Source organism: Dendropsophus ebraccatus, chromosome 9 (genome assembly GCF_027789765.1).
Source record: "Dendropsophus ebraccatus isolate aDenEbr1 chromosome 9, aDenEbr1.pat, whole genome shotgun sequence".
Classification (NCBI taxonomy): domain Eukaryota; kingdom Metazoa; phylum Chordata; class Amphibia; order Anura; family Hylidae; genus Dendropsophus; species Dendropsophus ebraccatus.
In genome coordinates, this window is record NC_091462.1 from 113,072,937 (window position 1) to 113,086,007 (window position 13,071).

Consider the following 13,071-nt stretch of genomic DNA (forward strand, 5'->3'; position numbering starts at 1 on the left):
GTAAATGAGTAGTGCAACCATAATACCGCACACGGTAGTTTTACTATAATACTAAGTCTTAGCAAGCAATGACTACGGTGCTTACGTGAGCAGAGAGCTTTCTGCACATCCTGTCCCTCCTCTCACTAATCTCGGAATGTGCATATACACAGCATACATACTGTATATAGGGTTAGTGTCCCTTTAAGAAGAGAAAACAGCATGTTAGTCCCTCCCATGGAGGAGTGCTGGGGGACATTACTAGAGCAATACTACATCCTCTTTCAGAGAAAGGAACTGCATCGGCTGTAGTATAAGGACATAACGCAAGGAGACTAAGCAGGTGACACATAAATGGCGGGATAGTGAGCACCGCTGCATCTGGTCCACCACACAGGACATGTAACCTTCACCGCTGTCAGTAAGGATGTGAGTAAATCTAGCTCACTTAGAGTGTTTTTTATGTTCTTTGCTGTAAGTGCAATGTGGCAGAATATACAGTAGGGATGGGGAACCTTTGACCCTCCAGCTGTTGCAAAATTACATTCCCGGCTTCGCTTTGGCTTTCCAGGCATGATGGGAATTGTAGTTTTGCAACAGCTGGATTGCTGCGGGTTTCCCCATGCCTGATATACAGTATTACAGTACCAGTCCTGGATCCAGCAGGACAGTCCCTGATTTCAGGTGTTCTCCTGCATGTCCCATTACACCCCCTCGCTTCCTTATCCCTACCCTGCCAGGGTGAGCATATATTCCGAGCTATCCGCGCCCTGCAGTTGCCCTCTGTATAGGTTGAAGATGGGGCTCTGTTATGATGGAGGACGGATAGTCAGTGCTGCCTTGTTATAATTCCATGTTATTTTATACAGCATACTTGTACTGGAGTCAGAGGCTGCTTACACACCACCATAATAAACAATCTGTATACCATCCACAATTGTAGATAGTGTCATTCTATCGTAAGGGTCCATGCACATGACCCTGGATACCATGGTTCATGCATTTACCAAGAGCCTGGACCACAAAAAATATGTCCTTATACAGTCCAGATTTGTGGCTCTTATACTGCTACTATGGGGTTATATACGGTGTGTGACTAGGGGGCAGCCCACAGATGACACTCCATAGACGGTCCTTGCCAACTGATCAGTGGTCTTCAGGTCAGAAAAAAACACTACATTGATGTGCAGGAGGCCTAACTGTAAGAGTCTCGCTCAAACTACTGCTCTGTTATCTCCTATGCTTTACACTATAGCGCCACATTTTCCATAATAGTACAAAGTGGTTAATAAGTTAAACATGGCTCATGGGAGAATGTGCAGGGAAACCATGGGGCACAACTACTCGGATAACCACGTGATTAGTCCTGTGCCATTTGGTGCATGTGCCAGGAGTGATAGTCACTGCAGTCACCTTTACACCAGTCTATGCCCAGTAATGGCCACAGGGATTACTAATACTGTACAGATAACTAGTGCTACATAAAAATACAGTTTACATGTATATGTACATGCATACACTGTATATATATATATATATATATATATATATATATATATATATATATGATGTATATTATATTACTATAGTATCATTGTAAATAGAATTGAAGTATACAGCTCATTGATTGCTGTAGATGCTGCAGTTGGTGTGTCTAGTGTAAGTGCTGCCCCTATGTTAGTGCACAGTCTAGTGTATATGCTGGCCCCATGTTAGTGCACAGTCTAGTGTATATGCTGCCCCCATGTTAGTGCACAGTCTAGTGTAAGTGCTGCCCCCCCCCCCCCCCTAGTCAGTGCAAAGTCTAGTATAGCCAGTACCGGTTGTCAGTGCACAGTCTAGTATGAACACTTGCTTTTTATAATTTAACATTATTATATGAGGCTAAGTATTTTTATTATGACCACTGTATGTGTCTTCCTCCTATAATGCAAAACCATTTCCATTTTCCAGGATGGCGGCTGCTGAGCAGAGGGACAAGCTGACCTGTCCCATATGCCTGGACCTCTATACAGATCCAGTAACCCTGTGGCCATGTGGACACAACTTCTGTGACGTGTGTATTGTGAGGAAGCTGAATGCACAGGAGGGGTCTGGAAGTTACTCCTGTCCTGAATGTACAGCACGTTTTCTGGAGAAGCCGCCACTGCAGAGGAACACAAGTCTGTGTGGTCTAGTGGAATATTTCTTGTCTATTCAACCGCACAAGGAGGAGGTCACCGCCATCTGCTGTGCTTACTGTGTGGACTCTCCTGTACCGGCTGTTAAAACCTGCCTGAAGTGTGAGGCTTCTCTGTGTGATAAACACCTGAGAGTTCACAGCAAGTCAGAAGAACACGTCCTCATAGATCCCAGAGGTTCCCTGGATAGCAGGAAATGTCCCGTCCACAAGAAGATCCTGGAATATTACTGCACCAAGGACGCTGCATATATTTGTACATCCTGCACCCTGAGCGGAATACACAGGGGACACCCGATAATGATGCTGGATGTGGTTTCTAAGAAAAAGAAGGTGAAATTAAGAGATGTTCTGGAAAATCTGACCAAGGAGAGAGATGGGACTGAGGAAATTATCCAGAGTCTCAAGGAGCGCAAGAGAAAAGTGCAAGAAACCGCAGCTGGAGAAGCTGAGAGAGTCACTGGGCTGGTTCTAGACATCCGGAGACGGCTGGACGACCTGGAGAAGACAGTCCTGAGCGAGATCTCCAGGCAGGAAGAGCAGCTGTCTCTGTTACTGACTGATGCCACCCAGAACCTGGAAATGAAGAAGGACGAGCTGTCAAGGAAGATGAGGCACAAGGAGAAGCTGTGTAACACGACCGATCCACTGACTGTCTTACAAGACCTGGACATACACAGCGACGAATTTTATGAAGCAATAGATTATGAAGAACTGAATAATCTGCTTCCTCCAGATACGGGTTTCATCTCACCTCACTTTAGTGGACATTTGTCTTCCATCCTGACAGGTAAAACACATGAAGTCTTTTAAAGCGGTACTGTCAATTGAATGTTGACATGTCCTCTGTTACTGATCACACAGGGTCTCATCCTGAGATACAGCCAGGTGGAGTGTGCGGCAACATGCTTCACTCCCCAGCTGTCAATGCCAGTCTATGGAGCGAAGGAGTCGGATGTTTGCCGGCTGGGTACCACACACTTCTCACAGCTGTATCTCAGGATTGCAGGTCTCACAGGTAAAACCCAACACCATCCGTAACGCTTTAACTACAAACATTGTTACAACTATTACAGTCAAGGGTTAATAGAGAAGTCCCTGTCCAGAAACACTGATGCTTCAGCATTCTGCTAGGAATAAACTACGGCTGTCACAACATAATACATCTTGACTGTCACAGGTTCAGAGTTTGGAAACCTGCCCTGATCTGGTCCTACTCACACAACTCTAGTTCAGTACAATGGATCAGAGCTGTCCGCCAGAAGACCTTTGTTAAGACCATTGGGGATAATCAGTCAGATAGCCGGACAAGGTCGATCTTCAATGGCGTTATCTCAAAGTCCCAGAGGAGTCATAAGTTTATGTGTATGAACTTTTAGTTTTTTTGGTGCCAAATAATCACAAGTCATGATACTGCATGTATTACTGCCTTTAGCCTAAAATTTCATGGCCTCCTCTAATACAGCACCACGTCAGACATCTCCCGTCTAAGCTTTATTTATACTGGATGAGCCTTTAAACCCCAAATTATGACCTCCTTACCTGATGGTAAATAACACTGTAAGGGTGCCTTCACATCTACCGGATCCGCAGCGGATCTCACTTCTGCGGATTCGCAGCGAGATCTGCTGCGGATCCAGTATCATTCACCCCTATGATAGCACATACTCGCAGCGGGATGTCAATCCCGCTGCGAGTATGTGCTATCATAGGGGTGAATGATACTGGATCCGCAGCTGATCTCGCTGCGAATCCGCAGAAGTGAGATCCGCTGCGGATCCGGTAGGTGTGAAGGCACCCTAATACAGACTGATTCAATCTGGACGGTGCAGAAGTCTCAGTCCATAGCGAAAGTTACATCATAAAAAGTCAGCAAAACGTTCAGAAAAAATCTGATAAATGTGTTGCGTATAGAAATTGCATTTCCACCACTGGGTGTTTATATCATTGGAAAAGTGCTAAAGACGGTGAGCGAGATTAGAGCCGTGTGAGAGCGTAATCCCAGGAAGTGTCTCATGAGAGCGTTTGGGTTGTGAGCCATACAGAACTCCATCAGGAGCTGAAACCAGAAAAAAAAAAAATGAAACGCCATGATTTTAGACTTGTAGGGCCAAATGGAAGATTATAAATTCAGTGACAGGCTGGTGTTCGGCCATAAAGCGAACTTTCACAAACAGCTGTGGTGCAAAGGTTTCTTTGACACAAGCGCAGTTTGTATAATTCAAGTGTACACTTAGGGCCATATTAGATGGCCTGATCAGTACAGTTACTAAGCCCAGTACATGGCTCGACTATTGTGCAACAAGGGCTATATACACTCACCGGCCACTTTATTAGGTACACCATGCTAGTAACAAGTGGTCTTCTGCTGCTGTAGCCCATCTGCCTCAAAGTTGGAGGTACTGTGCGTTCAGAGATGCTCTTTTGCCTACCTTGGTTGTAACTGTTGGCTATTTGAGTCACTGTTGCCTTTCTATCAGCTCGAACCAGTCTGCCCATTCTCCTCTGACCTCTGGCATCAACAAGGCATTTCCCCCACAGAACTGCCGCTCACTGGATGTTTTTTCTTTTTCGGACCATTTTCTGTAAACCCTAGAGATGGTTGTGCGTGAAAATCCCAGTAGATCAGCAGTTTCTGAAATACTCAGACCAGCCCTTCTGGCACCAACAACCATACCACGTTCAAAGGCACTCAAATCACCTTTCTTCCCCATACTGATGCTCGGTTTGAACTGCAGGAGATTGTCTTGACCATGTCTACATGCCTAAATGCACTGAGTTGCCGCCATGTGATTGGCTGATTAGAAATTAAGTGGTAACGTGCAGTTGGACAGGTGTACCTAATAAAGCGGCCGGTGAGTGTATATATATTGTTAGCGATGTCCATGCAGCCCTTGCCTTAAAGCGAATGTGCCACAGAGCCGATGCACGGAAGCTGGTGCCGTGGTCCTTTTTTTTAAACCGTGGCGCCGTACCTAGGCACAGCGCCAGTCTATTACTGGGCACCGGCCAAGGCCGAAGCACTGGAGGTGGGCCGGCCCGCCCACAGTTGGAGGAGACCCCGCCCCTCTATGACACGGCTCCATTGATTCGCTTGGTACATTCGCTTTAAAATGTACGTGGAGCAGGGAGAAGCCAGGAAGACACTGGGGAGCATGGACAGGTATGTATGAACTTATTTCTCTACAGATTCATCAACCGTCGGCTGCACATCACTATTACATGTAGCGATGCACAGTCGGTGGCTGATGATTTTAGGTTGGGAACAAAAGAGACGACCATCTGATTTTCGTTGTCATCAGCTGATCATTGTCTTTATTACATGAAGCCAAATCAGGCCGATTTGGCAGATTATCGTTCCATGTAATAGGGCCCTTACTCAACCTAAGCCCTGTATACTGTACATATAACCAACTGCCTGCGCTAATAGAAATACTGCAGATATCGGCTTGTAGAATAATGATATATTATCACATTCATCTGTTGTGTTTCAGACTTGAAAAAAATCCAGATAAACTTTCCCCATAACTACAGTCGGCAGACAGATGGACAGAGAAGCCCCGTCAGCATTCAGGAGGTGAGTCGTGTAAGTCACAAAAAAGATTATTGTAAGAAGAACAGTGTAGATAAGTATGGCACATTCATCAGCACGGCCGATTCAGAAATCTGCGGGGAACAGAAAAATAAAACACAGGGCTAGGGCAGCAAAGTTAATATTTGACTGAGGTGAAAGTCTAGCTAACGCTCTTTTCCTCATTCTGAACATTTTACAGCCATGACCATAAGACAGTAATGCAATCAATGTTATACATCGGTGCTGTAGTGTACTGTACGATCCAACATACGTTCAAATGCCCTAGTGCCACTAAAAGTGTTAACAAAAAGTTTTAAATGCACGTTGCATAGTTTTGTGCATAATTGTGGATCCGCTGTCTGTGGATTTAGGGCCCATTGATATCAATTCGGCTGTTCGCATTGTTTGTTGTTTATAGATCTGTAATCCGCAAAAAATTGCTGGTGTAAAATTCATTCATTCATAATTCTTAAGTCAGAAACATCTGTAATGTCCGCAAATCCATAAAAAATATGGATGACTAATCATTTTAAACCATTCTAACTTTTTTACCTATCCCCTTCCCCTCCTTGGCTGATCTGCAAAAATATGGATTACGGAGGCATTAGGGACAGATTTTTTTGTGGATTGCGTCACGATTGCAGACATCATATACAGTCCCAAAAAACTACTGAACGTGTGATCGTAGCCTTAAAGGGGTTGTTCACTAAAAATGTTTTTCTTTCAAATCAACTAGTGCCACTAGTGTCTACTAAAAAATCTCCAGTCTTCCAGAATTTATGGGCTGCTGTATGTCTTGCCAAAATTGTTAAGTATTCTTTCCTCTCTGACACCGTGCTCTCTGCTGCCACCTCTGTCCATGTCAGGAACTGTCCAGAGCAGGAGAGGATTTCTATGGGGATTTGCTGCTGCTTTGGACAGAGGTGGCAGCAGAGAGCACTGTGTGACACTGGAGAGAATACACTACTTCCTGCAGGACATACAGAAGCTGATAAGTACTGGAAGACTTGAGATTTTTTAATAGAAGTAAAATACAAATCTCTGCCACTTTCTGGCACCAGTTGATTTGAAATATTTTTTTTTTGTTGGACAACCCCTTTAATCGGTAATTGATAATCACCTCACAAAAATGTGGATTAATCCTTCAAAGGGAAACTAACACCATTAGATTCCCAAAGGAGAGGAGACACTGAGGGAGAAGATAGGTGCCAGGACTTGGGGCAATAATACGGATGTAAAAATGCCAGATAACAGCGGTATCAACTGAGAAACATACTCTGCACACCTGCCCCATATAATCTCCTCTGCACACCTGCTCTCATACTCTCCAGGATACTTATACGGAGATCAGGAATGAACTTCACCATGTTTGTCAACCTCCCCAGACGACTCCTATGGACATGGACAGCAGTGAATATATTATGCAGGGATCATACAGGACAGAGATAGAGCTTGAGGTAAGACCAACGGGGTAACTATAGGGGTGCAGCCATGTTTGACAGCGACAGTGATGCTATAAATGTGTCAGGAGAAATAATGTCTCCCGTGCAGGTTTTTTCTTAAATGCCAAGGCCCTGATCTTCTCTGACATGTGCTAAAGGGGTTTCGTGGGACTAAGTTTTTCCCTTATAAATACACTTATACTTTCAATTTAAAGGGAATCTGTCAGCACCCAGACTCTACCTTTCATTTTCGTGCCGCTGCTGTCTAGGGCTGCACATGTAGTCCAGACAGTTCACACATGCGCCGGTGAGATGCGCTTCCTGTCTTTGGTGGTGCGACACTAGCGCTTCCCCACGACTCCTCTCTGGGACTTGATTACAGTACAAGAAATGGAATTGTGCAGCGTCCCCTCCACTAACACCCAATGCAAAGGTAACCTGCTAGTGAGCTGTCACTTATAGCACAATGTCAGCACTTTAGATAGGGACCGGGTGCAGACAAATTCCCTTTAAGATATCCTTATGGTTTTGTATTTTTTTAAAAAACATCTGAACATCTAGCTTGTGATTTTCCCCTTCTGAATGTGCTATAACCACTTACATACGTAGGCTGCCCAACACCACATGCACATACTTTATGACCCACCATTAAGAATCAGTGGGGACTGCAAAAGTATTGTATTCTGGAAACTTCAGTGTGGAGATGAGCTTATTTATGCAGAAACCCTTGAAGGTGGAAGTTCCAAATCTGTACAAGTAGTGTGAACTGGGAGGTTTAGGGTCCGAAAAAATAATAAAATCCAATCTTAGTATTATGGGGAATTTTCGCCTCCCCTGAACCCAGGTAAGTTACCTGTATTTCCTTTATAGGACATCAATACGGATATTCAGCTGAGTATAACAGATAAGGACACCGGAATTATGATCTGGTCACGTTCTCTGCAGAGAGGTAAGAAAGCATAAGGTTACAGACAGGGACGTTTTTACACATTGGTTCCCATGAGTGCCCCTCCAAAATTCTAACCTATTTAGAGGCAGTTTTTTCGACATTTTAGCAGAGTTGCACGGGGAGTTGAAAAGTGTGGGAAGTGGGGAGTCTTAACTGTTCTGCTCCCCGGCGCTGCCTTCTGGTGCCAGTTGTGATCATTGCGGGAAGACGAAACTACGACCACACGCAATGTCCAATAGCTGCCCGGCTCAGTGTGGGGTGATAAAAGGAAAAACATATACTCACCTGCTGCCAATAGTCTGTCCTGCTGGTTTCCACTGCTTAACACTTCCTGCTCTCCCCTCAACACTAAGGCAATGGCCACCAAACCAATCACTGGCTGTAGGGGTGAACTGCTCCAGTGCAGGAAGTGCTCAGCAGCAGAGTCTGGCATCGGTAAGAGATCAGCAGCAGGTGAGTATTTTTTTTTTTTTTTTTTTAAATCATCCCATTCTGACCTATTATAAGTACATTATAAATCTGGACTACACATTCAATTAATGCATTAATAAAATATTTTGAATATTTTTTTAAAAATTGTCTCTTAGGCCCGATTCACACATCTGTAACAAACTCCGTAGTTGTGGACAGGATTTAGGATGTGTATCCATAACAGTCTGCATTTGTACGCACCCATTAATTTAAAAAGGCGATAGGTGCCGCAACTACAGACCGTACAATGACTTGTCTGTTGCAGCAGAAATCACAGCATTGGCGCATACAAAGGCCATGGAAATCAATGGTTCTGCATTCGGTCCACATTAAACGGCTGTGTGAAAGGGGCTTAACTATCACATCTCTAGACCAGTCACTCAGATTTCACTGTGTTCTCTTTTTACTGTACTACTATACCTTACTATACTACTTTCTATTTTACTGCATGTCAGTGGGACAAGCACCCTGGTAAGATTCATCTTTATTTTTTTCACTTCCCAGTATTTATTTCTTATCACGTTCCATGTTCTTCTTCTGTTTTAGACAATATGGCCCCGTTCACACTGAGCAAATCCCACCGTGCTCAGTGTCCTGCTGTGAATGAATGAGAGGGCGCACGCATGTCCACTTCTTCCCCTCTCCTATCAACAGCGGAGGAGCGCGTGCCCTCTCATTCACTCCCATCGGGACACTGAGCACGGTGGAGAGCTCCGCCACGGAATTCCGCTGTGTTTGCTCAGTGTGAAGATATAATAATGCTCTCCATTGAAGTCAATGGGTAATTGTCCGTCAGTGCACACACTGTATAGAATAAGGACTGTAATTAATAATGACCGTCCAAATAATGAACATGTTATTATTTACCACCTGCTTTTCCCCAAAAATTACCTTTTTTTGTTCATGTTTACACAGTTTTATTTTCACTCAAAATTGTGGTGGTATTTTATTGTGTTTAAGGGCTCGTTCCCACTGAGCAAAAGCAGCTGAATTTCTGCGCTGAATCAGCGCTGAAATTTCAGCCGTTAAAATAGGTGCGGAGCTAATTTCCATTGTGTTGAATGGAAATTCTGCTCTGCAGTTCACACAGTGGAATTTCCGCACTGAACTAATCCGCTTTCCGCCAGAAGAATGAACATGTTCATTCTTCCGCTAGCGGAAGCCTATACAAATCAATGGGGCTCTGATTTTCTGTTTCAGCGCGGAATACAAGCGTATTCAGCGCGGAATACAAGCGTAACATAAGCGGAAATTACTCGCTGAATCAGCGCGGAAATGGGGAAAAGGGGGGGAGGAGGAATCTAGTATATGTTCTGGTATAGTCTAGTTTACTCACCAAATACTCGCTGAATTTCAGCGCTGAATGCATGCGGATTCAGCGCGGATTCCTCGAGTATTCCGCGCTGAATTTGTCAAGAGCTGATTACGAGCTGAACACTTTCCTAGCAGAATACGCAGGGATTCTGCTTACATTCTGCTTATATTCTGCTCGGAATTCAGCGTCAGTTGATTTCAGGCGGAAATATTTCCTTGCGTAATCCGCTCATTTTGCTCTGTGTGAACGTAGCCTAAAAGTGTATTTACTCATTTATAGTCTGTATGTTAGTGGTGTTTCCTTTTTATATGGTGCATGTAACTTTCCTCTGTTGGTCTTTCCATAAGAATATCTTGATAAACTCAGGACAATCATCACTGAGTCCACAAGTAGAAGACTGGAACAACCACCTGTCTCAGGTAACCTCCGCAGTCACTGCCAGGAAGCACAAAATCTACAGCAGAACATAGGAATACAGAGTATTTATAGTATATTTCTATAGAAGTAGCTGCAACTTTCTCTGGTAAAGGATAGCTATCATTTCATCAAACTTTTACTATGTCATAGTGACACATCAGATGGCCTTACCTCTTCATGTCAGAAATCTGTATATATACGTTCCTACTGTCGATGCCCCATGCAGCAGGAATATATATATGTTCCCGATGTGAAGACGCTTACATTTGTGCGGGGCCGCTTTAATGTGATCAGCCGCGCACATATTAGTGTCCCTGCAGCAGGCCATAATGACAGGCAGCCGCAATCACGCAGCTGCCTGTCATTAACCCCTTAAGCTCCACTATCCTTAGCAATCATGGTGTTTAAGGAAGTCAGACAGTTAGTTAAGGAGAAGTACCTGTCATTGACTGATCGGAACCCAATCACTTTCCCGATTACTTACCCTGACAGGAGGAGGTGAAATACTTACCTCCATCCTGTTGGATCGGCTTTCTTCTGCCCTTCTGGCTCCTCTCCACAGCCGCCACTGACATTTCTGAGACATTTTTGAAGTGACAAGCTGTTCAGCCAATCACAGGACAGAGCCATGGTCAGTGATTGGCTGAGCGGCTTGTCACTGCAGAGACGTTATGCAGTATGTTCACTTTATGTTGGTATCATTTGATAAGTGTCCCTAAATTTATAGGATCCCGTAAACCACTTGCTCAGCTGAGAAGAGACAATCAGTCCTGACTAATGAAAACCTCTCACTATGACATGGCAGAAGTCTGCTGAAAGTCTGCTAAGATTGTTTTTTATTTTTCAGAGGCAAAACATTTCGTGCAGAAGAATTATGAAAGCCTGTGTAGAAGGCTGGGGTTCCTGTCACCCATACTGCTGTCCTTACGAGCAAAGAACATCATCAATGAACACGAAGAGGAAGTGATCTCAAAGCAACTTACAAGTCTAGAAAGTAATCACGTTTTACTCGACATGATCAAAAACAAGGGAGCAGAGGAAGAATTCTATGACACCCTCCAAGAAAATGACCCTCCGCTCATAAAGGACCTGAAGCGTTCACTGCCCGACTGCAAATAAAATACTCCTGAAACGAGAATACAAGAATCCGTCACCAAGTGTAAGCCCTGGCAGAGACTACATGATGCTCTAAGAGAAAAGTATGAGCGGGTGCTCCTCCTGTACAGTCCACCGGAGATATAGAGATGTCTCTGCGAGCAGGTGCTCCTCCTGTACAGTCCACTGGAGATATGGAGATATCTCTGCGAGGGGGTGCTCCTCCTGTACAGTCCAGGGGAGATATGGAGATATCTCTGCGAGCAGGAGCCCCTCCTGTACAGTCCACAGGAGATATGGAGAGGTTTCTGCGAGCGGGTGCTCCTCCTGTACAGTCCACAGGAGATATGGAGATGTCTCTGCGAGCAGGAGCTCCTCCTGTACAGTCCACATGAGATATGGAGATGTCTCTGCGAGCAGGAGCTCCTCCTGTACAGTCCACCGGAGATATGGCGATGTCTCTGCGAGCAGGAGCTCCTCCTGTACAGTCCACAGGAGATATGGAGATGTTTCTGCGAGCGGGTGCTCCTCCTGTACAGTCCACACTGGATATGGAGATGTCTCTGCGAGCGGGTGCTCCTCCTGTACAGACCACAGGAGATATGGAGATGTCTCTGTGAGGGGGTGCTCCTCCTGTACAGTCCACACTGGATATGGAGATGTCTCTGCGAGCGGGTGCTCCTCCTGTACAGACCACAGGAGATATGGAGATGTCTCTGCGAGGGGGTGCTCCTCCTGTACAGACCACAGGAGATATGGAGATGTCTCTGCGAGGGGGTGCTCCTCCTGTACAGACCACAGGAGATATGGAGATGTCTCTGCGAGGGGGTGCTCCTCCTGTACAGTCCACAGGAGATGTCTCTGCGAGGGGGTGCTCCTGTACAGTCCACAGGAGATGTCTCTGCGAGAGGGTGCTCCTCCTGTACAGTCCACAGGAGATATGGAGATGTCTCTGCGAGCAGGTGCTCCTCCTGTACAGTCCACAGGAGATGTCTCTGCGAGGGGGTGCTCCTCCTGTACAGTCCACAGGAGATGTCTCTGCGAGAGGGTGCTCCTCCTGTACAGTCCACAGGAGATATGGAGATGTCTCTGCGAGCAGGTGCTCCTCCTGTACAGTCCACAGGAGATGTCTCTGCGAGGGGGTGCTCCTCCTGTACAGTCCACAGGAGATGTCTCTGCGAGGGGGTGCTCCTCCTGTACAGTCCACAGGAGATGTCTCTGCGAGGGGGTGCTCCTCCTGTACAGTCCACAGGAGATATGGAGATGTCTCTGAGAAGGGGTGCTCCTCCTGTACAGTCCACCTGAGATATGGAGATTAGAGATGAGCGAACCTCAGGCTCGAGTCGATCCGAACCCGAACTTTCGGCATTTGATTAGCGGTGGCTGCTGAACTTGGATAAAGCCCTAAGGCTATGTGGAAAATATGGATATAGTCATTGGCTGTATCCATGTTTTCAAGACAACCTTAGAGCTTTATCCAAGTTCAGCTGCCCCCGCTAATCAAATGCCGAACGTTCGGGTTTGGATCGACTCGAACCCGAACCTGGTTCGCTCATCTATAATGGAGATGTCTCTGTGAGCGTGTGCTCCTCCTGTACAGTCCACAGGAGATATGGAGATGTCTCTGTGAGCGTGTGCTCCTCCTGTACA

General features: G+C 45.5%; 1 protein-coding gene across 1 annotated transcript; it reads left to right on the forward strand.

Annotated features, from left to right (window-relative positions):
- The first annotated feature begins 260 nt into the window (after positions 1 to 260).
- On the forward strand, positions 261 to 12,773 carry LOC138801577 (E3 ubiquitin/ISG15 ligase TRIM25-like). Its single transcript, XM_069984556.1, has 7 exons — positions 261 to 408; positions 1,933 to 2,948; positions 5,653 to 5,735; positions 7,064 to 7,189; positions 8,045 to 8,123; positions 10,257 to 10,328; positions 11,174 to 12,773. Coding segments are annotated over exons 1-7 (1,650 nt in total). The 5' UTR covers positions 261 to 406; the 3' UTR covers positions 11,446 to 12,773.
- Positions 12,774 to 13,071: the final 298 nt, after the last annotated feature.

Excerpts from the sequence above, each read along its gene's own strand:
- LOC138801577 (XM_069984556.1), top strand. Across the intron at positions 8,124-10,256 it reads GTCACGTTCTCTGCAGAGAG|AATATCTTGATAAACTCAGG; the intron begins GTAAGAAAGCAT and ends TCTTTCCATAAG. Across the intron at positions 10,329-11,173 it reads GGAACAACCACCTGTCTCAG|AGGCAAAACATTTCGTGCAG; the intron begins GTAACCTCCGCA and ends TTTATTTTTCAG.